Source organism: Larus michahellis, chromosome 13 (genome assembly GCF_964199755.1).
Source record: "Larus michahellis chromosome 13, bLarMic1.1, whole genome shotgun sequence".
Classification (NCBI taxonomy): domain Eukaryota; kingdom Metazoa; phylum Chordata; class Aves; order Charadriiformes; family Laridae; genus Larus; species Larus michahellis.
Window position 1 is genome coordinate 17,188,383 of NC_133908.1, and position 23,960 is coordinate 17,212,342.

The 23,960-nt window shown below is 39.1% G+C and overlaps 1 protein-coding gene across 3 annotated transcripts in view; it reads right to left on the bottom strand.

Annotated features, from left to right (window-relative positions):
- The window catches only part of PI4KA (phosphatidylinositol 4-kinase alpha), a 66,372-nt gene that overhangs the window by 40,323 nt on the left and 2,089 nt on the right, over positions 1 to 23,960 (bottom strand). Inside the window, exons 2-19 of one of the 3 annotated variants that reach the window (XM_074606501.1) lie at positions 23,252 to 23,368; positions 21,916 to 22,009; positions 21,147 to 21,235; positions 20,560 to 20,632; positions 19,965 to 20,224; positions 19,211 to 19,277; positions 16,954 to 17,102; positions 16,599 to 16,664; positions 16,162 to 16,258; positions 13,290 to 13,481; positions 12,427 to 12,527; positions 11,586 to 11,715; positions 10,391 to 10,520; positions 9,633 to 9,728; positions 8,705 to 8,888; positions 7,868 to 7,971; positions 5,727 to 5,895; positions 2,909 to 2,959 (exon numbers count right to left, since the gene is read on the bottom strand). In XM_074606501.1, the coding sequence (XP_074462602.1) occupies positions 2,909 to 2,959; positions 5,727 to 5,895; positions 7,868 to 7,971; positions 8,705 to 8,888; positions 9,633 to 9,728; positions 10,391 to 10,520; positions 11,586 to 11,715; positions 12,427 to 12,527; positions 13,290 to 13,481; positions 16,162 to 16,258; positions 16,599 to 16,664; positions 16,954 to 17,102; positions 19,211 to 19,277; positions 19,965 to 20,224; positions 20,560 to 20,632; positions 21,147 to 21,235; positions 21,916 to 22,009; positions 23,252 to 23,368 (2,169 nt within the window). Of the gene's footprint in view, positions 1 to 2,908; positions 2,960 to 5,726; positions 5,896 to 7,867; positions 7,972 to 8,704; positions 8,889 to 9,632; positions 9,729 to 10,390; positions 10,524 to 11,585; positions 11,716 to 12,426; positions 12,528 to 13,289; positions 13,482 to 16,161; positions 16,259 to 16,598; positions 16,665 to 16,953; positions 17,103 to 19,210; positions 19,278 to 19,964; positions 20,225 to 20,559; positions 20,633 to 21,146; positions 21,236 to 21,915; positions 22,010 to 23,251; positions 23,369 to 23,960 lie in introns of all 3 variants that reach the window. The other 2 variants (XM_074606500.1, XM_074606502.1) reach the window with 2 other exon arrangements.

Sequence of the window (23,960 nt, forward strand, 5' to 3'; positions counted from 1 at the left end):
GACCAGTCTTAGAAGCCGAAGTCTGTCCTAGGTATTTTAGATAATCTAACTTGAAAAAGAGTAGGTGTCTACATCCTTTCACTTGCTTGCGTCATTTAACATTCAGCAGACTTTAACATTCACCACGAACTTATGGACCAGTGTACCAAATAAGAGGAATGAAACACTAATGGATCCACTACTTTTCCCCAACCTAACTTGTATGGTTTTAATACAGTTCTCTCATCTTCACAAGTACAGATGGTATTAGAATTAGGCCAACCAGGTAAATTATATAAAGAGTCTTAGAATACCTTTTAGAGTGAAAGCAGATAGTAAAATGCTCTTTTCATGGCCTCAATATCACCTAATCCTCTCTGCAAAATAGTGTGATTTATAGCAATCACAACATTTGTGAATAATTCAAATACACTCTCCATACTTGATTCAACAGACAACACCTTTCGAGTCAACCTTAAGACTATAAACTTTCTGAATCATTCTGGTAACAACATGAATGCTGTACAAAAGTCTTTTTCACATTTGAAAAAGTGAAAATTTACCTGCACTCTGTAGTATATTACTACCTACCCCATAGAAGGAATAGAGTTGCATCTTACGTTCAAATTATTAAAGCCAATGAAAATACTCACCTTTGCATACTTTCCTTTGCATCATACCTTTTAAAAAAAATGTGCCTCACAATCTACTGAGGGTATTTTTATTATTATTTGCTGTATCAAATATTGTATCCTTCTAAATACATTCATAGTAAAAATTTGTCTTATGTTAGCAAAAATATGCAAATTAAGCTAAAAACTGACAAATTATTTTAAGGATTCTGAATTCTCTTAAAAAGGTGTTTTCCAGTATTAAGTTTAACTTCTTGATTTCATTTGGCTTTTACATACTGCCATTTCTAATTTTGCATCTACTACGTTTTTTTGCCCCCCACACAAAACTTTTTAACATGACAGCCAGTGAAATATCAGTATTAGATGACGAAGGATGATGAAAAGCTGATATCGAACAGGAAGCTCAGGTGTTTCTCTAGTCCTGTCTCACATTGTGCTTCCTTGTAAGCCCACCACGTGGGGGAGAGTTTTCAATACTGAAGGTTCACAACAAATCACTAACATTCAGAGAAATGTTTTATTGTTTCATCTACATTCAAGAAGACAAGCATATTCAAAAGACTAAATATTCAGGCCCTGGATTTAATTAGTTTATCAACGATTAAATGAGCTGGAGCACCTGAAATGCAGGGGTTTTGAGACCTAAGTAACGGTAATTATTCAAGGGAAAGAGCTCAAGTAGAAAAGCAAATCAGCTACTGCTCAAAACTCATGATCTTCATACATTGTGCAAGAAAGTCAAATATTTGCTTCAACAACCATAATGTAACCATTAACTCTTGCTTCAGATTCTGGCACTATCTGACTCCATTTAAAGGTCACACTGGTTAAGAAAAATGCAGTTATCACCAGCTATTCAGAACAAATATATCATCAATAAAAATCTGAAACAGAAAAGTATTTTCATAACTTTTACATTAAGCCTCTAATAGGCACTAATCTTTTCTCAATATGCAAGGAATGATCTTGCTTTCACTGAAATCAGTGCTGGCACTACTGACAGATGAAAGACACTACCCACTAGACCATATCTCTCAAGACAGGACTAGCTAGTTCATGCAAAAACTGAGCACCTATTGAATAACAGCCATCCAAGACACTTATAAACACATTTCTGTAAAGCCAGGGTCTGGCCCCTGTGATCGCTGGTGAATTACGGAGTAACTTATGATGGAAACTGCTGGAAGAGACAGGGGGAGGAAACGAACAGTTCTTTGATCTTTAACCAGTGCTAATTTTAGGCTCTTCTCTTTGAAAAGCTTCAGTAAAGAGGTTTGTGAGGGCAGAGTATGAAATGAATGATTTTTTTTCTGCTTGTTAATAGATGTGCAGTATGAGCAACTTGCAAGCAGGCATGCCTACTGCAAGTATGTAATACATTTTCCCCTTCTGTCCCACTAGCTGTGCAGGAAAAGTTCCACAGAAGAATTCAGCTTCAGGAGGGGAGAAACTGACATGATGGTTTTTTGTTCTCCAGTAAGTTTAAGTTTGTCTATGGATCTTTTAGACATTTTTTGTAGAAGCTGCAGCAGTTAGGCAACTAGTCCTACTGACTTGGAAACCCAGCTTGGACATACCAAATTTTCCGCTGGAGATCTAGAATGGTTGCACTGAATTTTTGACTGAATTAGTGTCCTGGTTTAGTTATACTTTGTTAAAAAAAAATATCTTTTCCTCCCAGAAAAGGTTGTCATCCGAGACCAAACACAGATATACATCAAAATAAATGAGTCTGGAATGGACCTCAGTGTCCTTGCACTTTTCCTAAAATGCTTTCAAGCACGACAGCCAATTCTAGTTTCAGAAGACACAAGACACTTCCTCCCCTTCCTCCCTCCTTTCTAAATGATTTTTTTTTTTCCTTTTAAGAAGCAGGATTCACTGTGCTGCCAAACTAAGATTTATTTTTAACTCTGTTTCTATTAACATTTGTTTTTCACTCTTCTCCTTAGGCCACACATACGTGCTGTTTATTAAATTGCACACCAAACACTATTCAAAGAAACATCCGCTGTGGTATTATTTAGCTCATGAATCTCTCGAATTCATGATTAGCAACAATCTAACTCTCAGTCACAAAAGATTAATTATTTTTAAGAGATATGTCATTATTAAACAAATATTTTCCCCCCTCTTAGCGCAAGAAATATCATTTTACAATACTACTATATTTCTCTTGGATGCTGACTTCTGCACTAGTTGTTAATCAAACCATTTACCATGAAATAGCACCTACATTTGGCATATGTGAGAAAATTATTCTGTTTGCAACAACCCAACCATTGGATACTCACCACAGCAATAACAGGAATAAGCACACCCAGATTCCCTGCACTACTGGAGGCCTGGAAAAGAAAAAGGAATTTATCGCAACATCTACAAAAGCATTTCTAAAATACCAGCTAGAGGACATATTTCAAGCAGCAAAGATTCCTACTGTCAATGCAAATCACAGCATACATTGCCCATTACAGCTCTGTATCTAGCATAGATGCGCACAAGTTGGCCAAGAGAGTACCCCAGAAATCCAAAGGACTGGGACACCCAGGAGTCTTTCAACAACGTGTTTCAGGTGGGATGTCCCTCATAGAAAGAATGTTCGCCCCTTTCAGCACAGTATTCTATATTTGGAAGTCAGATATTATGCCTTGAGCTAAAGAGGGGGAAATATTCATTGATACCATGTCTACTCTGACATCCAACAACTGCAAGAGAGACCAGGTACAGAGACCCTCACAGAAGCCACATTTGCATGGTTGAAAGATCTAGTTTAAAACAGAACAAATAAGCCACAGAAGCATTCTAATGGTTAATGAGCAAATTTAAGTCCATGAAAAGGTACGCTGAGAAGCAGAGGTCACAGGCAAACTATCTGACAACTATCAAAGAAAAAATTTGCTTTTGTTTGGGAGCACAGCACGTGCAGCGTTTTACCTACTTTAACTCTTCTTGAAAATGAAATAACCCCGTCTGAATACCTTTCATAATTTTCACTTTACACTGAGTAAAAAGTGTTCTAGTGAAAACTGCTATCAGTATCTTCACAATAAAGAAACACTGCCTCCTAGCTCAAATCCATGTTAAATAAATCACACATTTTTCTGTTTGCAGGCAGCTTTAAGTCACTGGAGCAGTCTGTCTCCCATAGTGATTCCAAAACTGAAACAGTGGGAAAATGGCCCTGAAAGGAGGAAGGTGGAAACTAATTTAGAAGTGTCATTTTAGAGCAACATTTACAATACATTTTTCACCATTTCAGCTTGATTATCTGTGGTTAAAAGAATCTATGAAACCTATGGGGAGAAATTTTCCACCATAAACTTCATGAAAAGCAGATTCTAGACATGTCCTAGTTCCCTTTTAAAAGAAGAGTTGGCATCCCTGATGAAATGCAGTCTATGTTCAAAGCAAACAGATTCATTTCAGAGGGATTTACCAAGAGCTCACCCATCCCATAAAAGGACAAAGAAAGAACTTGGTACTATTAAAATATAGCATGCACAGGAGGGGTGAAAAAGAGGTTAAAAACCAAAAAACACATTGTTCCCCTCACTACTAGGAAAATGTACCTATTTGAAAAGGAAGTGTTACCTATCTGCCCTAAAAAGCAGGGAACATCTGTCAAACCACATCTCCAAGAAAACCTTAATTTTCCAGTATGAACACATTTGAATTATTAAAGCAGGCAACTGTATTTTTTGTATATAAAATCACTATCAAACACCCTGAATTTTTACAAGTTACCCTAAGGCAGTGCATGGATGCCAAGAGGTTACAGCATTTGAACACCAGGGAGGAACATAACTGGCCTAAGGCTCTCATTTTTTCTGAGTAGAAAGCAACTACATTTTGCTTTTCAAACACTAATATACACCTCAAGAACAAAAGTCAAGGTTAACAGCTTGTCCATGAGTATATTTTAGAGCAAAGATGAGAAGAAGGTATTGTGGGAAAGGCTGAGATTTTTGTTTGCTTCTTCTTAAATAGAAGGCACATCGAGTACTCTGGATACTTAATTGGAATGGGGAGAAAAGCTAATATGAAGCGAGGTGAAAGTCTTCACATACGAAGAAAAGCAGAGAATTCTGAAGTAACTGCGTATAAACTGCTCCTGCAAAAATTCAGTTAGCATTTAGAGACATTCATCTTCCAAACCTCCTCATAAACTTTTAAAGGGCAGTATGTGTTAAATTTTACAAATCGCAATTGAACATTGCATTTAAAAAAAACTCTATTTTAAAGCAAAACCACTCAAATAGACTCTTCTGCAAAGTATTCCTACCATACAAATTCATCTAAGAGACAAGTCTCATCTTTCTTAGGCAAGCTTTTTGAATAAACTTGCTCTCCAAATAAAGCAACCCTAAAAATCATCAGATTTTAATTAAATCTGTATTTTTCATTTCACTGCACTGTTTCCCTTATAAGCCTAGACAGATAGGCCTGCATCAACTTGGATCCTGGGGAAAGTTAAAAAAAAAAAAAGTTATTGTAATTTTTATGTCATCTTATTGTGCACTTACGCATAGTCTTACAAATGTGGTGTTTTCCACCACATAGTAAATAATCAGGATTCTCTAAATGTTGGAATTTGTCCAGTAACTTTTAGAGAGTGCAGGTCATTTTATGTAACTCCCTATGAAATCACCCAGGAAGAAAACAGCAAGGTTCGACTAGATGACTTCCTGAGGTCCCTTCCAACCTAAGTTTTCCTATAATCCTATAACACCGCTAAAATTAGAATTCTGTCACAATCTAAAGACACTTTAAGAATTAGTAAGAGCCGTTAAGTAGTCAGCGTTCCTCTTTACAGCTTTGCCTCTAGGACTCCAAACAGTTTACTCAGTCTCAGACAAAATCAGGCTCAGATGAATATACCAGTGCTTTATCTCAGATACTATACACAGATTAGTTAGGTGTTTGAAAGGGATTATGGACCTGCATTCATATTCCATGACCAGAAAACATTCTTAGGTTTAACAAAGGGTGATTTTTTATTGTGTGTGTGTAAAGGTGTCGTTTTGGTTAAAAAACATACAGAAGAGTATGTTTAGTAGTGCCATCCATATAAATGCACAGCTGAATAAAATTAAAAAACAGTGAATATCTGACCTTTAGTGCTGGTCCTTTTTCACTTGCTCTCTCACTAGCTCTCTTTCCTTCTAGCCCAAGCTGAACAAACAGTTCCAGCAAGTTCATCAGTAGTTCATCCACAAGGTGTTCTCCTTGAATGTTAGCAGCGATGTTAGCTAGGGCATTAATGACTGCTAAAGAACAGTGTCTGAGAAGAAAGAACGGTTATGAACAAGCAGTTCCTCAAAATTTTATATTTTCAGTGCTTTCTTCATAATGCTGAGAGATAGGGGTCCGTATTGGGACCGATACTGTTCAGTTATCTTCATCAATGACATTGACAGTGAGATCAAGTGTGCCCTCAGCAAGTTTGTGGACAACACCAAGCTGAGTGGCGTGGCTGACCTACCGGAGGGACAAGATACCATCCAGAGGGACCTTGACAGGACTGAGAAGTGGAACGGTGTGAACCTCATGGTGTTCAACAAGGCAAAGTGCAGGGTCCTGCACAGGGGTTGGGGCAATCCCTGGTATCCATACTGGCTGGGGGATGGAAGGGATGGAGGGTAGCCCTGCCAAGAAGGACTTGGGGGTACCAGTGGGTGAAAAGCTGGACATGAACCGTCAATGTGTGCTGGCAGCCCAGAAAGCCAACCACACCCTAGGCCGCATCCCCAGCAGTGTGGCCAGCAGGGCGAGGGAGGGGATTCTGCACCTCTACTCTGCTCTTGAGAGAACCCCCCCTGCAGTGCTGCCTCCAGTTCTGGGGGCACCAACATCAGAAGGACATGGGCCTGTTGGAGCGAGGCCAGAGGTGGCCACAGACATGCTGGTGCCCCTCTGCTGTGAGGACAGGCTGAGACAGTTGGGAGGTGTTCAGCCTGGAGAAGGGAGACCTCAGAGCCCCTTCCAAGTACCTAAAGGGGACCTACAGGAAAGATGGGGACAAACTTTTTAGTAGGGCCTGCTGCAACAGGACAAGGATTAGTCGTTTTAAACTAAAAGAGGGAAGATTTAGACTAGATATAAGGAAGAAATGTTTTATGCTGAGGGTGGTGAGACACTGGGCCAGGTTACCCAGAGGGGTGGCAGATGCCCCATCCCTGGAAACATCCCAGGCCAGGTTGGACGGGGCTCTGAGCAACCTGGTCTAGTTGAAAATGTCCCTGCTTATGACAGGGGGGTTGGACTAGATGACTTTTACTTGTCCCTTCCAACCCAAATGATTCTATGAACTCTTGCAACAAGGCTGCTGGCGTTTTTTTCACTCAGAGGTGGTTTTTTTTGGGGGGTGGGCGGGGAGGGGAGGTGGTTATGTTTTTTTATGAATAGCACATCACTTTACTGATAATTGAAATGCAATCAGTGTTTAAGTGAAAAACTATTTGTATGCTTTGCCTCTGGAAGCCATTTCATTTATGATGCTGTCATGGCCAAAAGGAAATGACTTTTCTGTAGCAGACATGGCTACAGACAAAAAGCAGCAAAGATCTCCGTTTCTGGATTGGGAAAGCTCTTGAGCACAAGAATCAGAACTAGTATCAGTTATTAAAGCTGAGATTGGGCTGGGTCAGACAATATGTTTAAACATACTGACAGGAACGGTCCTCTCAGTTACTCACATACTACCTTAAAAGATATCCAGCCTACCCCAACTATCAACAAAGTTAGTGATAATCTTTAATTATAACAGGGACTACAATGCATACTTACATACTAAGAATCAAATTGCTAATGGTTTGCATTTAATCCCTAACAAGTACTGAGACCACATTTAAAAAAAAAACAACAAAAACACAAACCCCCAAAACAAAACACACACAACACCCAATGGAACTTCATTAGCTTTTCTAGGCTAAGACATTAATTACTCTAGGTACAGATAACGTAAGTCCTCAATGTCAATTATAATTTACAAACATTAACTCCTTACAAAGGAAAAAAAAAAAAAAGAAATCGATATTATGCGTAGTAAAACACATTTCTAGAATCTCTACATTATGAAGTACTACTATTTTTTAAACTAATATATTACTTTTTAACATCAAAGGAAAAAAAAAACAGTACTACTTATAGCCTTATTATAAAACCTTTAGCAGGAAAAAGTGAAAATCCCTGATGTAGCATAAAGGTTATTTGATACAGTGTTCATGCATTTAAGGGACACGGCTAAGTGTTACCTGTATCCATGATCCTTATAGTCTTTTGTAGCAGAGTAAACAACTGAGCTTGCTTTAACACTGATTTGCTGAAACAGATTCCACACCTCCTGGTAAATATATTGCTGTAAAAAAAAAAACAACCAAAACAAATCACTAAGTAGAGCTTATTGAATACAATCTCTCTAAAGAGCAACCCTGTAAAATACGCTAAGCATTACAAAGTTTTTCAGATAAGTATCTAGTCACAGCCTGAGGAACGACTTCAGCTTCCACAAAGCACACAGTGGAAGTGCTCTCACTAGTGTTTTTAACTGCTCAAATTTTACAGAATTTGTTAAGTTCTTTAGCTCCACCTTCCTGATGGAAAACTTTTTTTCAGACTTCCGAGTTCTGGCAATTAATTGCTCGCTCAGAGGCAAAAATTACTTTCAGAAAAGGTAAGTCAGTTAATCCCTGTATGACTGAATAAGGCAAACTATACTTTTAAATGTACGGAGCTACAAGACTTTGAAAGTTGATTACTGATACAAAAAAAAAAGATACTGTGCACCTATTTGGGACATAGACCAAGTGTTTATGAACTTCTTAACTTTTGAAAACACTGTGTTTGGTGTTTTTTATAGTTTGTTTTTAAAAGAAAAAACTTCAATTATTTTCTGTGAGGACTAATGTTCTTGACAGGGACAGCTTTTGTTTTCTGATGGCACAGAGACATGAGGATTGTACAAGCACATACCTGTGGTGAAGAAAAGAAAAATCTTAAAAATCTGCAAATGCAGTTTCTAAACTACATTTCCTTTTAACTAAAGGAAAGGGATCATAAACTGGCACTCTCTTGGCCTGTTCTTTCCTTACGTTTCCAGTGATGACCAAGCAGCCTAGCTGATCAATGATGAGTACATCAAGATGAGAAGGTGGCTGGCAAAACTTCTGCTGTAAGATCTGTAGGATGGGTTCCATCATTTTTGGGGTGTCCCTCAGCGCCACTGCAATGTGCCCTAGAGCACGAATTGTGTGGTCAGGAATCAAATGAGCTTCCCTGTTACAAAAAACAAACAAAAAAAACCCCAAAACCATACATATAACTGTTCACCAACTATCAAGACCTCCAAGCATGGTTACATTTCATGTAAGAAACAGTTCATATACTAAATTTAAACATCACTAACAGCTTTAATATTGCCAATCTATATACCCATCTACTCCAAATATTAACATTAGAGATATACTCGCACAAGCTGGTTTTCAAAATAAAAAACAGAAAAAACCCACAAACACAGTATTCAAGAAACCCACACTAATCCATGAACAAACTGCTCTAGAAACAACAATGAAAAGAGGTAAAAGTGATCTGCAAAACATTAAGACATGACAGTCAGACCAGCCACTATAGGATTTCCCCTTGGAAGTTTCTTGGTTGGTGAGTCTCTTAAAAGTGAAGCAAGTCAAATGCCTTAAGTGACAAGCTCTGTCTAGCCATAAAAGACACCTGAAGCCTGAAGGATACAGCAGAGAGAGTATCACTCAATCCAGGACTCAAAAATGGCTAATACTCACCAAAGATTTGCTGATTCAATCAGATAAAAATGAATCCGTACATCTCAGCATGAAAACAAGGGCTCAGCTCTGCAATAATTTGCATGGGAAGATTTTGACCCTCCATACGAGCTCACTAACCTCAGAGACACTTAATTCTAAAACAATGTTGACCATAGTTATATCTTAGAATAAGCTTCAGGTTTACTGAGTGAAGGAAAAATTGGTTTGATGACTAACAACTTACTTATCACTCTCTTGAGAGATGTACAGACGGTTAGATAAACTGGCAAGAAAGGCCTCAACAATCACTGAATCTATAGTCAAGCCAGCTTTCAAGCACCTGGAATAACAATGAACAGCCAGAGGACGGGGGGGAAAAGAAAAAAAGTACGAATTAAACATTTCACTTTTTACTACTGTAAATACACACCAGGCGTAAGGGAAAAATGTTTATACTGAAGTATAAGAACTGACTGCCTAGGAATGCTGCAGATGTATTTTTAAAAAAATGAGCTGAGTTTCTAGTGCTGCTTTCTCCATCAACAGTAAAGACTGGGGATAGGCAATAAGGTAAATTCAGAATGCACTGCTTTAGAAAATTCAATCCCTCGTCTCCAGTCACCAATATTTGTCTTCCCTACAGCTCTCAGTAGCTGTCTAAAAGGGAAGAATAACCACTACACTGCCCACATTTGAGGGCGTGACAATCCTCCTGTTACAGGAGGCTCACTCCACATGATAATCTAAGCAGAAGATAAAAACCCTGCTGAGTATCAAAATGATGACTAGCATGAACTATGCATGTGGAAAGCAAAACAATGAGACTGAATTATTTTACAATTAGGACATAGACAGAACCCAAGAGATGTCTGAAGAAAAATGAAGTCACGATCAAAAAAGGCAAAAAGCCTTTATAGCAGCACAGAGCAGCACCTTCTAAATGGCCATAATACTCTTCTGCTAGGGAGACGTATTCCAACGTGGTGCAAGTCTCTCTCTTACCTGCAGATGTTGTCTATGGCAATGTCACGCAGCTGCTCATACATGGATGGTTGACTTTTCTTGCCAGGCATCACATTTAGCGTAGACTCTGAATGCTCGTTGGTTACGCTAATCTTGATGTCATTACCACCTACTAAGAACACAGAGTATGGAAACCAAAAACATTTGAAATAGCTTTTTATCCGCAAGATAAGAGCATACGGGCAGAGCAATACCCAGTGAGGGCAAAACAGCCTATTTACAGCTCGGAGAGTTGTGCTGAAGAATTCCAGAAGTACATGTGTTGTCACTAGCTATGCAAGGTATTACTGCATTTACCTATTCCTAAATAATTATTCCTAAATTTAGTCAATTTCTGTTCTGTTACCTGTTTTTCGTTAGCGTTATGATACTGCTTTTGCATTAGCAAGTGATTTAAATGTAACATTTTATTTTTGGAAATCATAATTTGATATTACAATTTAAAAACAACAACAAAAAACCTGCCAAATGCCACCAAGATGGTCACAGGGCTGGAGCATAGGGCCTGTAAGGAGAGTCCGAGGAACATGACCTTGTTCAGCCTGGAGAAGCAGCAGCTTTGGGTAAACACAACAGTTGCCTTCCAAAGTGTAAAACAGGTTACTGAGAAGACAGAAGCAGGCTTCGTGGGAGAACGAGACACAACAGCCGTAACTTGAAACAAGGAAGGTTCCAACTGGATATGTGATTATTTTCCCACCACACTATGAGATTAATTATGCACTGTCTCAGGCTGTAGAATCTCCGTCCTTGGAGGTTTCTGAAGGCCCATGTGGACAAAGCCCTAAGCAAACTGCTATGACTTGAATGAATATGTTGGCACGCACAATACAACCCTTAGTACTGCAGTATCACACTACAGTTGTCAGTGATTTCACTAAGGACAAAGACGCTTGAGATAAGATTATCTTGGTTTCAACAGAAGAGGCACAGCAATATTGCTGCTAGGATAAAATGTAGTTCTATATACTGCTTGCCCTTAGATACACAATTTGATTTGCAATCATTCATCCTCTTCAGCTCCAAAGAACAAGAAATTTAAAACTATCATAAATGCATCTCCATTTCCCCCTACAGCTGTATCACCACAAAATATTCAAACGCATCAAAAAGCCATACAAGTTGGAAAACAATCACTCGCATATCCTTTGGAACATGGCCTTTTTTCGTTTACCTGTGTGATACTGGCTATGATACTTGTAAAGTTTCACAAGCACTGGGGACGGTATCACAAGAAAATCTCTCAAGGATGGATTGACAGAATGAACCACAACAGGGAACCTCTCACACAAACGACCTAGCCCCTAAAAAAACAATAAAAAAAAAAAAAGGAACATAGCCAACTGTAAGCTTGCAACTTCAGGTCAATACAAAAAAAACCACAAACCAACACAAACCATACATAGTTCTAAGAGATTCAATTTTTAGCAGAAGGTTTAGACATTTCAAGTTTCTGATTCTTTTAGGTTATCCTAGAGTGCTGCATGCCAATCAAGCCTTGCTGTTTTCTTCCTGGGTGATTTCATAGGGAGTTACATAAAATGACCTGCACTCTCTAAAAATAAAGTTACTGGACAAGTTCCAACATTTAGAGAATCCTGATTATTTACTATGTGGTGGAAAACACCGTATTTGTAAGACTATGCGTAAGTGTACAATAAGATGACATAAAAATTACAATAACTAAGCCTCAGTCTTAAAGCTCAGTGATCTGCCAGTAACAGTATTAATTGTTTATATAATGGAGAAAGAAGCTAAATATTTCAGAAGCTAAATACTGGTTAAAAAACCCTCATGAATATTATTCTTCAACAAGCAGTTGAGCTAAGAAAATTCTGAAAGCACTACTCTACTGCAGTTCTAGTTTCCACACGAGACCTCTAAAATCCAAACGTAGAATACATTGATGGAAAAATAATACAAACAGCAGATAAAAAGTGTTCTTCTAGCAAACTGTGAAACTCCCCAAACTCTCACTTACTGATATAGTAATGTCAAATACTGTAAAGACAGACCTGCAAACAGCAAATTAGCAGTGGCAAGTGAGCGATGATGACTTTGCTTGAGGTTTTTGACTGCAGCTTCTCCGATAACTTGATGCACAGGTTTTCTGCACCTTAACCGAAAAAATCAAACAGAAAAATTTATGTTTATCAGATTTGTTATTAGGCCACGCACAACCCAATGCTTACTGGAATTTCTGAAACAACACAGAAAATATATCATCTTCACTCTTCTCATACTACAATTACTCAAAGGGGTTTAGTGCTGCTTCTGCAAAAACAGTTTTGGAAACTTAGTATCTGCACCAATGTCAAACACCATGATTAAAAGAATTACAGAACTAAAAGTTGATTTTGAGCGTACTTCGCATTTGTCAGAAATTAAGTATTGCAAGGTCCAAAGGAAAAAATCCCTTCACGGACTCAGAGGATGTGTAAGAATTATACAAGAAGAAAGAAAACTGAGAAAAAATGAGAGAGAGCTTCCCAATCCTGTTAACAATGAAGTAAAAACATTTTCTTTAAAAGAATGACTGAGAAACATTTAAGACACTAAAAGCAATAACTAAAAACATAAAATAAACTAGAAAATAAGCAGCTGCCTGTAATGCAGCAATTATATCATCTCTTGTAGATAAGCCAATAGGATGTTTCTGTTTCCATTTCTATGAAGACGTCTAACTACCTAGCCAACTAATTTGACAACTTTTTGATGGAAGTTTTACTCTTGTATTCTAATAGCAAAGAGTATTCCACTGGAATTTATTTTATGTTTCTCTGAGCATTATCTACTCTTAAATAACTTACAAGTTTTTCCACAACTTAAAAGAAAAAAAAAAACACAGACATTCCAGACACTGAGGAGCTTTCTTCACCTTGCTCATCTTTCACAGCCCACACCATGAGATCCACACAGGCAGCATTAGCCTGACAACGCAGTTTTAAAGGACTCAGTTCATTATGCAGTCGATCCACATCATGAAGAATTTTCTGAAGTTCTGATTGACTGCTGTTGAATTGCTCTAGCACAAAATCATGGATTTCCTTCACAAATGAGTTGGGAAGGTCTAAAGAAATAAAAGGAAACAGCATACTCGAATGATGGGAGTCAGTGTATCAAAAGGACAGCATATATAAAATTCATTGCTATGTTACAGATTTCATAAACTTTATGCCCTACCTAAAAGATAAATTTCATAGCAAAGGCCACCAGTATGCAGACAATTGAAATATGTCTATTAATCCTTTTATTGGTGCTCAAAATATTTTTTTTCTATTTCCATAGCACCTTTTTTATACGGAAACATTCCAAAATACAAATTTTACAGCATATGTGGAGTTCCCGGAAATCACAGAATGGATCAAGTTGGAAGGGACCTTAAAGATCATCTAGTTCCAACCCCCTGCCCTGGGCAGGGACACCTCCCACCAGACCAGGTTGCTCAAACCCCCATCCAGCCTGGCCTTGAACCCCTCCAGGGATGGGGCAGCCACAGCTTCTCTGGGCAGCCTGTTTCGGTGCCTCACCACCCTCAGAATAAAGAATTTCTTTCTAATACCTAGTCTAAATCTCCCATCTCAGTTTAAAACTGTTAACCCCTCACCCTATCACTCCACTCCCTGATCAAAAGTCCCATCCCCATCTTTCCTGTAGGCCCCCTTTAAGTAAAGAACACTATAAAGGTCTCCCTGGAACCTTCTCTTCTCCAGGCTGAACACCCCCAACTCTCTCAGCCTGTCCTCACAGCAGAGACTCTCAGCCTGTCCTTCACCCCTCGCTGCATCTCCATGGCCTCCTCTGGACACACTCCAACAGGTCCGTGTCCTTCTGATGTTGGTGCCCCCAGAGCTGGGGGCAGCACTAGGGGGGGTGTGGTGTCTCACAGAGCAAAGTAAAGGTGCAGAATCCCCTCCCTCGCCCTGCTGGCCATGCTGCTGGGGATGCAGCCCAAGATGCAGTTGGCTTTCTGGGCTGCCAGCGCACATTGCTAGCTCATGTTGAGCTTCTCATCCACCAACACCCCCAACATCTTGTGCTCAGGGCTGCTGTCCATCCATTCACCTTGGGATTGCCCCAACCCCTGTGCAGGACCCTGCACTTGGCCTTGTTGAACTTCATGAGGTTCACACAGGCCCACTTCTCAAGCCTGTCAAGGTCCCTCTGGATGGCATCCCTCCCCTCCAGTGTGCCAACCGCACCACACAGCTTGGTGTCATCAGCAAATTCAACTGGGTGCACTCAGTCCCACTGTCCATCTCACCAACAAAGATGTTAAACACCTCTGGTCCCAGTACCGACTCGTCACTGCTCACCACTTGGACATCGAGCCATTGACTGCAACTCTTTGAATGCAGCCATCCAGCCAATTCCTCATCCACTGAGTGGTTCTCCCATTTAGAGACAAGGATGTTGTGCAGGACAGTGTCAAATGCCTTGCACAAGTCCAGGCAGATGATGTCCGTTGCTCTCCCCTTATCCACCACTGCTGTAACACCATTGTAGAAGGCCACCAAATTTGTAAGGCACAATTTGCCCTTAAGGAAGCCATGCTGGCTGTCACCAATCACCTCCTTATTTTCCATGTGCCTTAGCAGAGTTTTCAGGAGGATCTGCTCCATGATCTTCCTGAACACAGACATGAGACTGACCAGCCTGTAGTTCCCTGGGTCTTCCTTTTTTTTTTTTTTTTGCTTTTTAAAATAGGGGTTATGTTTCCCGTTTTCCAGTCAGTGGGAACTTCACCAGACTTCCACAACTTCTCAAATATGACGGATATTGGCTTAGCAACTTCATCCACCAGTTCCCTCAGGACCCGCTAATGAATCTCACCAGGTCCCATGGACTTGTGCTCCTCCAGGTTCCTCATATGATCTCAAACCTGGTCTTATCCTACAGCGGGCAGATCCTCATTCTCCCTTTGTCCAGCCTTTGTCTTCTGGGACTTGGGCAGTGTGGTTAGAGCCGTTGCCAGTAAAGACCGAGGCAAAAAATTCGTTCAGTACCTCAGCCTTGTCCATGTGCCAGGTGACCAGGTCTCCCATTTCCTTCCTGAGAGGGCCCGTATTTTCCCTAGTCTTCCTTTTGTGACTGACTTACCTACAGAAGCTTTTCTTGTTGCCCTTGATGTACCCTGGCCAGATTTAACTCTGTCTGGGCTTTTGCTTTCCTAACCCGATCCCTGGCTGCTCAGACAATTTCTCTGTATTCCTCCCAGTGAAAATGCAAACCCCTATGTTCAAGCACTCCATACAATGCAGACAATCACGGAATCACGGAATCTTCAGAGTTGGAAGGGACCTCTAGAGATCATCTAGTCCAACTCCCCTGCTAGAGCAGGCTTACCTAAAGCACATCCCTCAGGGCTGCATCCAGGCGGGTCTTGAAAATCTCCAGAGAAGGGGACTCCACAACCTCCCTGGGCAGCCTGTTCCAGTGCTCTGTCACCCTCACTGTAAAGAAGTTTTTCCGTGTATTTGGACGGAACTTCCTATGTTCTAGCTTGTGCCCATTGCCCCTTGTCCTGTCACTGGGAACCATTGAAAAGAGCCTGGCTCCGTCCTCCTTAAACCCACCCTTAAGATACTTGTAAACATTAATCAGGTCCCCCCTCAACCTTCTCTTCTCCAGGCTAAAGAGTCCCAGCTCTTTCAGTCTTTCCTCATAAGGGAGGTGCTCCAGTCCCATAATCAATGCTTTTGATCCTAACCATAACGAAGGATAAATTTAAAAAAATACAAATACTATACCTTTCATATAGTATAATGTGTCTCTCAGCATTTTAAATTGAGCAAGATAAAGAGGGTCACTGAAAGTTTTATAATAGAGCTCTGTATTAGCACCCATCTGAAAGAGAAAAGAAGCAACCTGCTAGATTCAAAATCAAGTATTTTCCATTGTATGGCTAAACAAATCTTTTTATTCCAGTCACATAATTGTTCTCCTCTGCAATGTAAACTAGCATTTAAAGCAGGTACCAGAAGTAACCTCACAGCTTTCCCCCTCTACTTTTATCAAAAGTATAGACGGTGCATAAGACACAGTCACTCTTTCAATTTGAAGAGTACATATATGTTCTCTCTAACAGTGTTGTTAAAAAAAGTCATTAGAGAAAGTCATTCAAGTCATTAGAAATGGCTTGAATGGCTTGAGTCATAGAAGTCAGAAAACGAATTTAAAAACATACCTCTGACACTTCAGCTACAACTGCATCTAAGGTCTTTAGCAGAGAATCCCCAACAATCTGTTTTACCTATAGAGGAAAAAAAAAAAATTTAAAAAAGGATGTTTCCTGTTGATTACTCTCGGTAGGAAGACAATATAATTTTGCCCATGCACAGAAAATTCTTCATCGTTCATATGAGAGCTTTTTAGGAATACTATTGAAGCATGACATTAAATGCCATAAAAATAACATCACATAAATCTTGAGACGCAAACACTGTCTTTTTATTTGCAATTCCAAAAGCTTAAACTGCATCTATTTCTACCACGAATAGAATGTAATCTCACTGCCATCTTCACGAGAACCCACCACATACCATGTTCAACAGCTGACGAAGCATTTCCAGTGGGATGTTAAACTCTTTATTGTTAATGCCATTGAAGAGAGGAGAAACTGAAAAGCTGGAGCTGATAGTGGAGAAGTAATAATCAGGATCCAGTGCGCTCCCATCAGGAAGATATGAACCTGATCAGAAAAAAATAATAGAAATTTGGGGGGGAGAGAGGCTATGTAAACTCTGTTTAATGGTAATATTTAGTCACTACTAATGAGTTATTTCCAACACAGGTACAGTCTTTAACTTGCAGGCTATCAAGAGGTGCGTTTCAGCTAATCTACTAGTAAATCAAGACAGAAAACTATGTTAAAAAAAATACGCTTGTCCATTAATGTAAAAATTAATTTAAATGACTCGTATTCATGTCAGAGACACTGCTGACAAGAAGTCTTCCCATACTACTGGTGTACATTTATCTGAAAACATCTGTAAATGCCATTTTGTTCAAAAGCATAGAGGTGCAAAGAACAGATTAAGACAAAACTATCTTGCAAGGTTTTCCCCTATATTAGATCAAATGAACCCATGGCACAGCTTTCATCTTAGAAGAGGCACCAATTCACTACTGCAGTTTGAAGGCAAAGAGAAATCAAATTATTTTTCAGATTCAAGTACTCCATTACACCAACAACTTGCTAAGCATACTGCTTTTGGCACTGTTTCCACTTTAGAAATTACATCTCCTCCTTTTTAAAGTACTCAGCTGCCTGTGCTAAAGTCATGTTCCTGTGACTAATAGGCTTTCAAGCAACACTGTTTACTGACAACAACAAAAAAAAATATTTTCAGTCCAGTGTTCTAAACCATTAACCTTGGCCAGAATAGAAACAAGGTCATCACTCATCTTCTTCAGCAACTAAGACTTTGACAAACTACATTATCAGAAATAATACAAGGGCTGCCTGTATCTGAAATACCTGGCAGAAGTTAGTATTGAAAATAAAATCGTGATTAGAATAATCATAATTCTGCTATAGAAACAATTAAAATTATTCCAAAATTTTTACAAAGTTATCTACTACCCACCTATAGCTCTAGTTAAGATTATTTTTGTTCTACAACTATAGCCTCTCTCTAACCGGCAGATTTTTTATTTTTTTTTTAAATTCAAAACATGAAGACTATAAAATTGAAGAAGTATAGGTTAGTTCAACAGGGTAGGCAGAAGACAAACAGGTCTCTTTCTACTTGGCAACTTAAGAATGATATTTGAATTACCCTGAAATCCCATGATGTGACTGAGAAAGACAGATGCCTCTACAAATAGTAATGTGAAGGAAAAAGAACAGTAATGTGGAAGAAATTAAAGCAAGGGCTCAAGAGAGGAGAATGACCCAGAAACAGAGAATGCCCAAACTGTTAAAAACCTCAACGCGACAGACAAAACCAGAGACACCAAAACACCTTGGATGCAGAGCTTGTTCTCCACACTTGATCCATGAAAGAGTTTATTTTTAAGACTTGCTTTGACATAGAACTTACAGCTAGAGTTCTACTACACCTCAGTGGTTAAGAGTTTGTATATTAGTTCATGAAAATTTTTCACATTATTGACATTATGATACAGTAATTAATACACATCAGTGAGCACTTGACTTCAGTGCCTCCTTTATTATTTCTCGCATCAACAAATTACTAGGTCTTACACAATGACTCACATCACGTTTTCTTCAAATGGAGCAGTTGTTTGAGATTATATAATGTGCCAAAAAAAAGTCTCAAAATTCCAGACCCTAGTCCAACAATGTAGTTGTCTAGTGAAACACAATATTAACATTTGTTTCTCAAAGTTACTCAGCCTAATCTCCTGAAATATTTTTGGCCTAGTTGAATTAAGCTCTTCAGTACCAGGCATAGCCTAGCAGCAAAGAAATCATGTCTCTCAGAAGCCTGCCAGAAACAACTGAGCCTGGAAACCATTGGTGTTAATAATTTCCTACTGTCTTTATAGCTCAAAACTTTTCAGAATCCTAGCAGGCATCATAGAATCATAGGGTTGGAAGGGACCTCTGGAGATCATCTAGTCCAACCCCCTGCCAGAGCTGGGTCATCTAGAGCAGGTTACACAGGAATGCGTCCAGGCGGGTTTTGAGTGTCTCCAGAGGCATGTATCAGAGAATTACTATAAGCATTCTAGAGGGCAGTGAAAAGGGTCAAAATTATTTTGGTTTTCAATTTTTTATAAATAGCAACAAACCCCCCAAATTATACCCTGTTCCTTTGCAAAATAATTTACCTTCGAAATAATGAATTGCAGATCCTCCAGGAGAGCTGGGAGGGGGAATTCCACGTTCGGGACTAACCTGAAACATCACACAAAAGCCATAATCTAAAAACTGTTTATAAAACTTGAAAAACCTTCCAGAGAATGGTTCATACACTTTATAACGAAACACAGCTTCAAGGAAAACTAACAGGAACTACATATTGTCACGTTTAACAGCTCAATTCCAACCAAAAATGGGAAGTTAAAAAAGGCTAGTTCAGTGCTTTTGACTAAAGGGAAGATACCAGAATGATGACTCCTGTACTGTATGAAACATTGCTAATAACAATCTGTGGTTTCAAAATCAGGATATCTGAATCCATTCTTCCCCTAAGACAACGAACATCCATAGCTCCTGGTGAAATCAGTGTGAGCTCACGTATCCTCAGCACTTCGAAAAACTTTAGCCATTAAGTGCCAGCTTCCCAAATTCACAGATATACAATACAATGCTTTTTCACAACAATAACACAAGGAACAGGATTTGCCAATTGTTCCTTGTAAAGACTTACTAGTACAGTTACTGGTTTAACTGACACTGATTCTTCTGTAACTCAGGAACTACAAAATTATTTTGAAACTCAGCTGCAGAACCAAAATAAAGATTTCTGTATCTGGTCAAATAATGTGTTAATAGACTGCGTTCATATCCAGTGGTCTTAACTCCACCAAGACCACAAGATCATCTAAGCGCTGACTCCAACACAGAGCAAGTCATACAAACCTGCGAGATGCTAGACACACTGCTAGCCTTTCTCTTTAGTGTTCCTTCTTGGCAAACAGTGAGTAGAGAACTGGGAAGAATTGATCTGAAATCATTAAAGGATCGCCGGCGAATTCCTTCAAGCTCTTCTGGAACTCTCAGGGAATGTGGGGGAATTTTTGGAAAAAGCTTTGAAAGGAGAGCCTCCTCTGAATTGCTGTAGCGACCAAAGGCTCGAGAAATTCCTATCAGGCAGGGTACTGCATACTTGCATAAATATTCTGGAGAAGAAAAACACATATAACAGTATATTAACAATAACTCAGAACTTCCTCTTCACGGTTTTGCTACCACTTTACTAAACTGTTTCAGCCTAATGTGCTTTGAAAGACTTATTTGTGCAAATAGAGGAAAAACCATGAAGGTACTGCAAATTAATACAGTTGCTTCTGTATTTACCAGTCAGCAACAAACGAATAAATATGTGCTAAGAGAACTCAAAAGAAAAAGCTGCTCACTTTTCAGGCTTAATCCTGATAATTAGAAAACACAAGAGAAGTTCAGAGGATGGGAGTTACAAGTATAGCAACAATATAAAGAGTTATTTTAATAGTACCTTTATCATGCATTTGTGGAGTCTGGCACATTCCCAACAGGAACTGCATTACTTGCAGAATTGCATCCAAAATCTGAAGTAATCAAAACAGACATAAAAAACCCCAACCTTTTGTTAAAGAGATATTATTTTCTTACACTAGATCACTACAACACCAATGAAACCTGCAAATATTACTGTAAGCACCTCTGTAAACAAAATTTCTTAATACTATGTGACTAAAAAAGTATATTGCCCTCACTCAGCTTACACAGCTTCTTCCGTAAAGTCTGCAGTCAGATGGTGTTTACTAGCAGAATAAAACTGCAGCAGTCCTAATTTCAGTATCAAAACCTGAAGTCTAAAACTCTGGCCTTAGCGAGGGGCATCCTTTGACGCTTGGAAGTAACAGCAGACTTATGAATATCTTCCAGGTACCTGATTAGTAATTAGTACAAGTGAAATAATGCAACAGTACAGATGTTAAAGCAATCAATCCTTTTGCAAGAAAGAAAGCAGCTGTGGTGTACTTTTCTCTAGACATTTGTCAGTACTGCAACACTGGAGAATCGGGTACTACATCAGCACAAACTTAAAATAAACTTTACCTGCTCTCTGAGAAATGCATCTCTGTAAGCAACGTCTGATAACAACGTTACCAAGCAGAAGCTGAAGTTTTCTGCAACTGGAAGCAAGCCTGCAAAGTAACAGACAGAAAATAGGCCAGTTAGACATTGTTAGAGAGAATCAATGCAGAAAGAACAAATAATAATCAAGCAAGAAGACATAAGGGATTTCCATGTCATGTTCTGAAATAGACTGTAGAAAAATACAGTATTACATACAAAATTTAGAAGTACACTCTAATCATCATAATTTCAGCATAAAATGTTAAAAGAATAACTTCAATAATTAAAAACTCTTCCAGGCTTTCAAGTAATTGAAAAAAATATTATAATACCCCTTGTGAACCCTTGTGAAAAAAGTATTCTTATATTAAAAGGTATTAAGGGAGCAAGAAATGAAGTAGCTTAAATAGCAACCAAGCACCAAAGCTGAAAGTAGAGCGTACAAATCTCGGGTTCTGCTCTTCTGCTCTAACTACTACATGATCGCCTCCAATTTAGTAACCAAATATATTGAGCATAGAATTGTTTGGAAAGTGCAATTTATCACAAAGCAGTCCATAATGAAAGCTGGGAGCTATTCAACTTCCTCTTTGCTTCTAAAGAAAATCAATATGAAAGGCTGTTGAGTCAGGAGCTAAGAACCTAGCAGGACCTATCACATCCCCTTGTACCATGTCCTGAATAACCTTTGTTATTCCTATTTCCTGGCTGTCATTCCACAAGAATGATCAAAAAACCCAAACATCACCTCTGCCTTTCCGTGCATTGCTTTCTTCTATCCATTGGACTTTGGGAAGACCCTTCAGAAGTCGGAGGAGGTAAGGAACCACATGATCTTTGTGCTGAAGAGGAAAATATTCTATTTAAAATGGAGAAGAAAAGCTGAACTGCATCATCTCACGTTATTTTTGAGATACGGAAAGACTACATATTAACAACACACAAAACACGCTTCTAGTAATCACTACACAGGCTTTTTGAATATTGCAAAATTTATTTAAACACAGGCAAATTAAAGTAAACCAATTCAGTGATATAAATCCAATCTTTTAATTCTAGGCAACAGTTCATTCTCCATAAAAGTTGGAAAAAAAAGTTCTAGAACAGTAATGGACCCCAAACAATTTATTAGTTTACAGCAAGGTCACAAAATAATGTTAAGGCAGCTAGAAATTCAGTGCCAGTCCCAATTCAGTACACGTGATCCATCCCATGGCCTTATGCACAAGTCACTTCACACATCTGTGTAACGCTTCAGCTTTCTAATCTGCAAATCAAAGGATATCACTTTCCTTCCTCATACAGTTGGATTAATTAATACTAACTGCTGGCTTTTCAAACATCATAACAATGCTAAGAAACATAAATACAGCTGCCTTATTTAAACTTCATACCATTAAAAATGCAAAAAGGACAACAATAGTATGCATGGCAGCTATATTATGGTAAATAGACACTAAAGAGGAAACTTGGGTCTGATGCAAACCTAGCAACATTAAATGACTTAAAGTGAGGTCTAATGACTTTGGACCTAAGACTCCATATATCCTTCCTTTCCTCTACACAAAGGAGTACCACGCCCAGAGTTTGAAGGGAAGAGAACCAGCTTGTCATAAACAGGCTGACAGCCCAAAAGGGATGTAAGCATACGATGTAGCCTCTCTGCACTGTTTGTCTTTTTATCGTGGCTAGTGCCAGGCATGAAAAGGCCTACTTCAAACCTGATGTTTGGGAGTATGCTGGAACATACCTGTCATTCAGAAGCATGTGAGGAAGAACACGCGATGACACATATGATTTGAGCAAACCCTCCTGAATAGCCTTTCCTTCCTCTCCTTAAGCTATGATGACCGAAAAATGGGACAGCAGTTCGGCTGTGGCAGTGCCATGACTACTGTCTTATCACACTCATCAGTACTGCCCTTATTTCCTTTTGCTCTCCTGCCTGCATCCATCTGTTATCTCTGATCTTTAATTTTATTTATTTTGATAGTAAATACCAACTTTTCATTCACTGAACAACTACATTTGACTAATCCAAAATCTTTCAAGTTAAATAGAGCTAGCCTAAGTGGGAAAAATACCTGAAGGTCAGATTCAATTAGAAAGATTCCTAAAGCAATAACAGCATCTCTGCGACGTTCATCTAACTGGAAAATCCCATGGAAATCCACTGGACACATACAGAGGAGTTTTTGTACCTGAAAAACAGCAGAGCAAAAGAACAGTGGAACAAGACTGAAAGTGTCAAAAGAATCCAAGGGAACAACGGTACGTGTGTTAAAATTGTCTTTCCAAAATCCCCCAGTAGACTTCAGGAAAGCAATGCAAATAGCTCCCAGCTTCACTTTACAGAGCAGAGCTCGCCATCAGGTCCATGCCCTAGAGCACACCAAGAAACAGGCCTGCGGCGCGCTAATACAATTGTAAATATTTTCACGGCAGAGAAACGAGACGGCAGGCTGTGGTTTTCAAAGCCCATTCAGACCTCCTGTGTTTGAAGTGGACAGTAGTCTTACCATCTCCTGGAAGACAGATGGCCACACTACCCTCTTTTAGTCATCAACCTTAATGAGAGCATCAAAGGGCTAGGAAAGAATGATGAATGACAGAGACTAGAAAAAGACAGAAAAATATCACGCAGATGTCAAACATTTTTACCACAACACAGGTAGATCTAAAACTTTTCTTCAACACTTGATCAAGCTGTTTGGTTGGCAGTTTTTTCATATCTCAAGAGAATTTCTGAAACTTTCCAGAGCATCACATTTACAGAGCTCATTCCTGCATCCC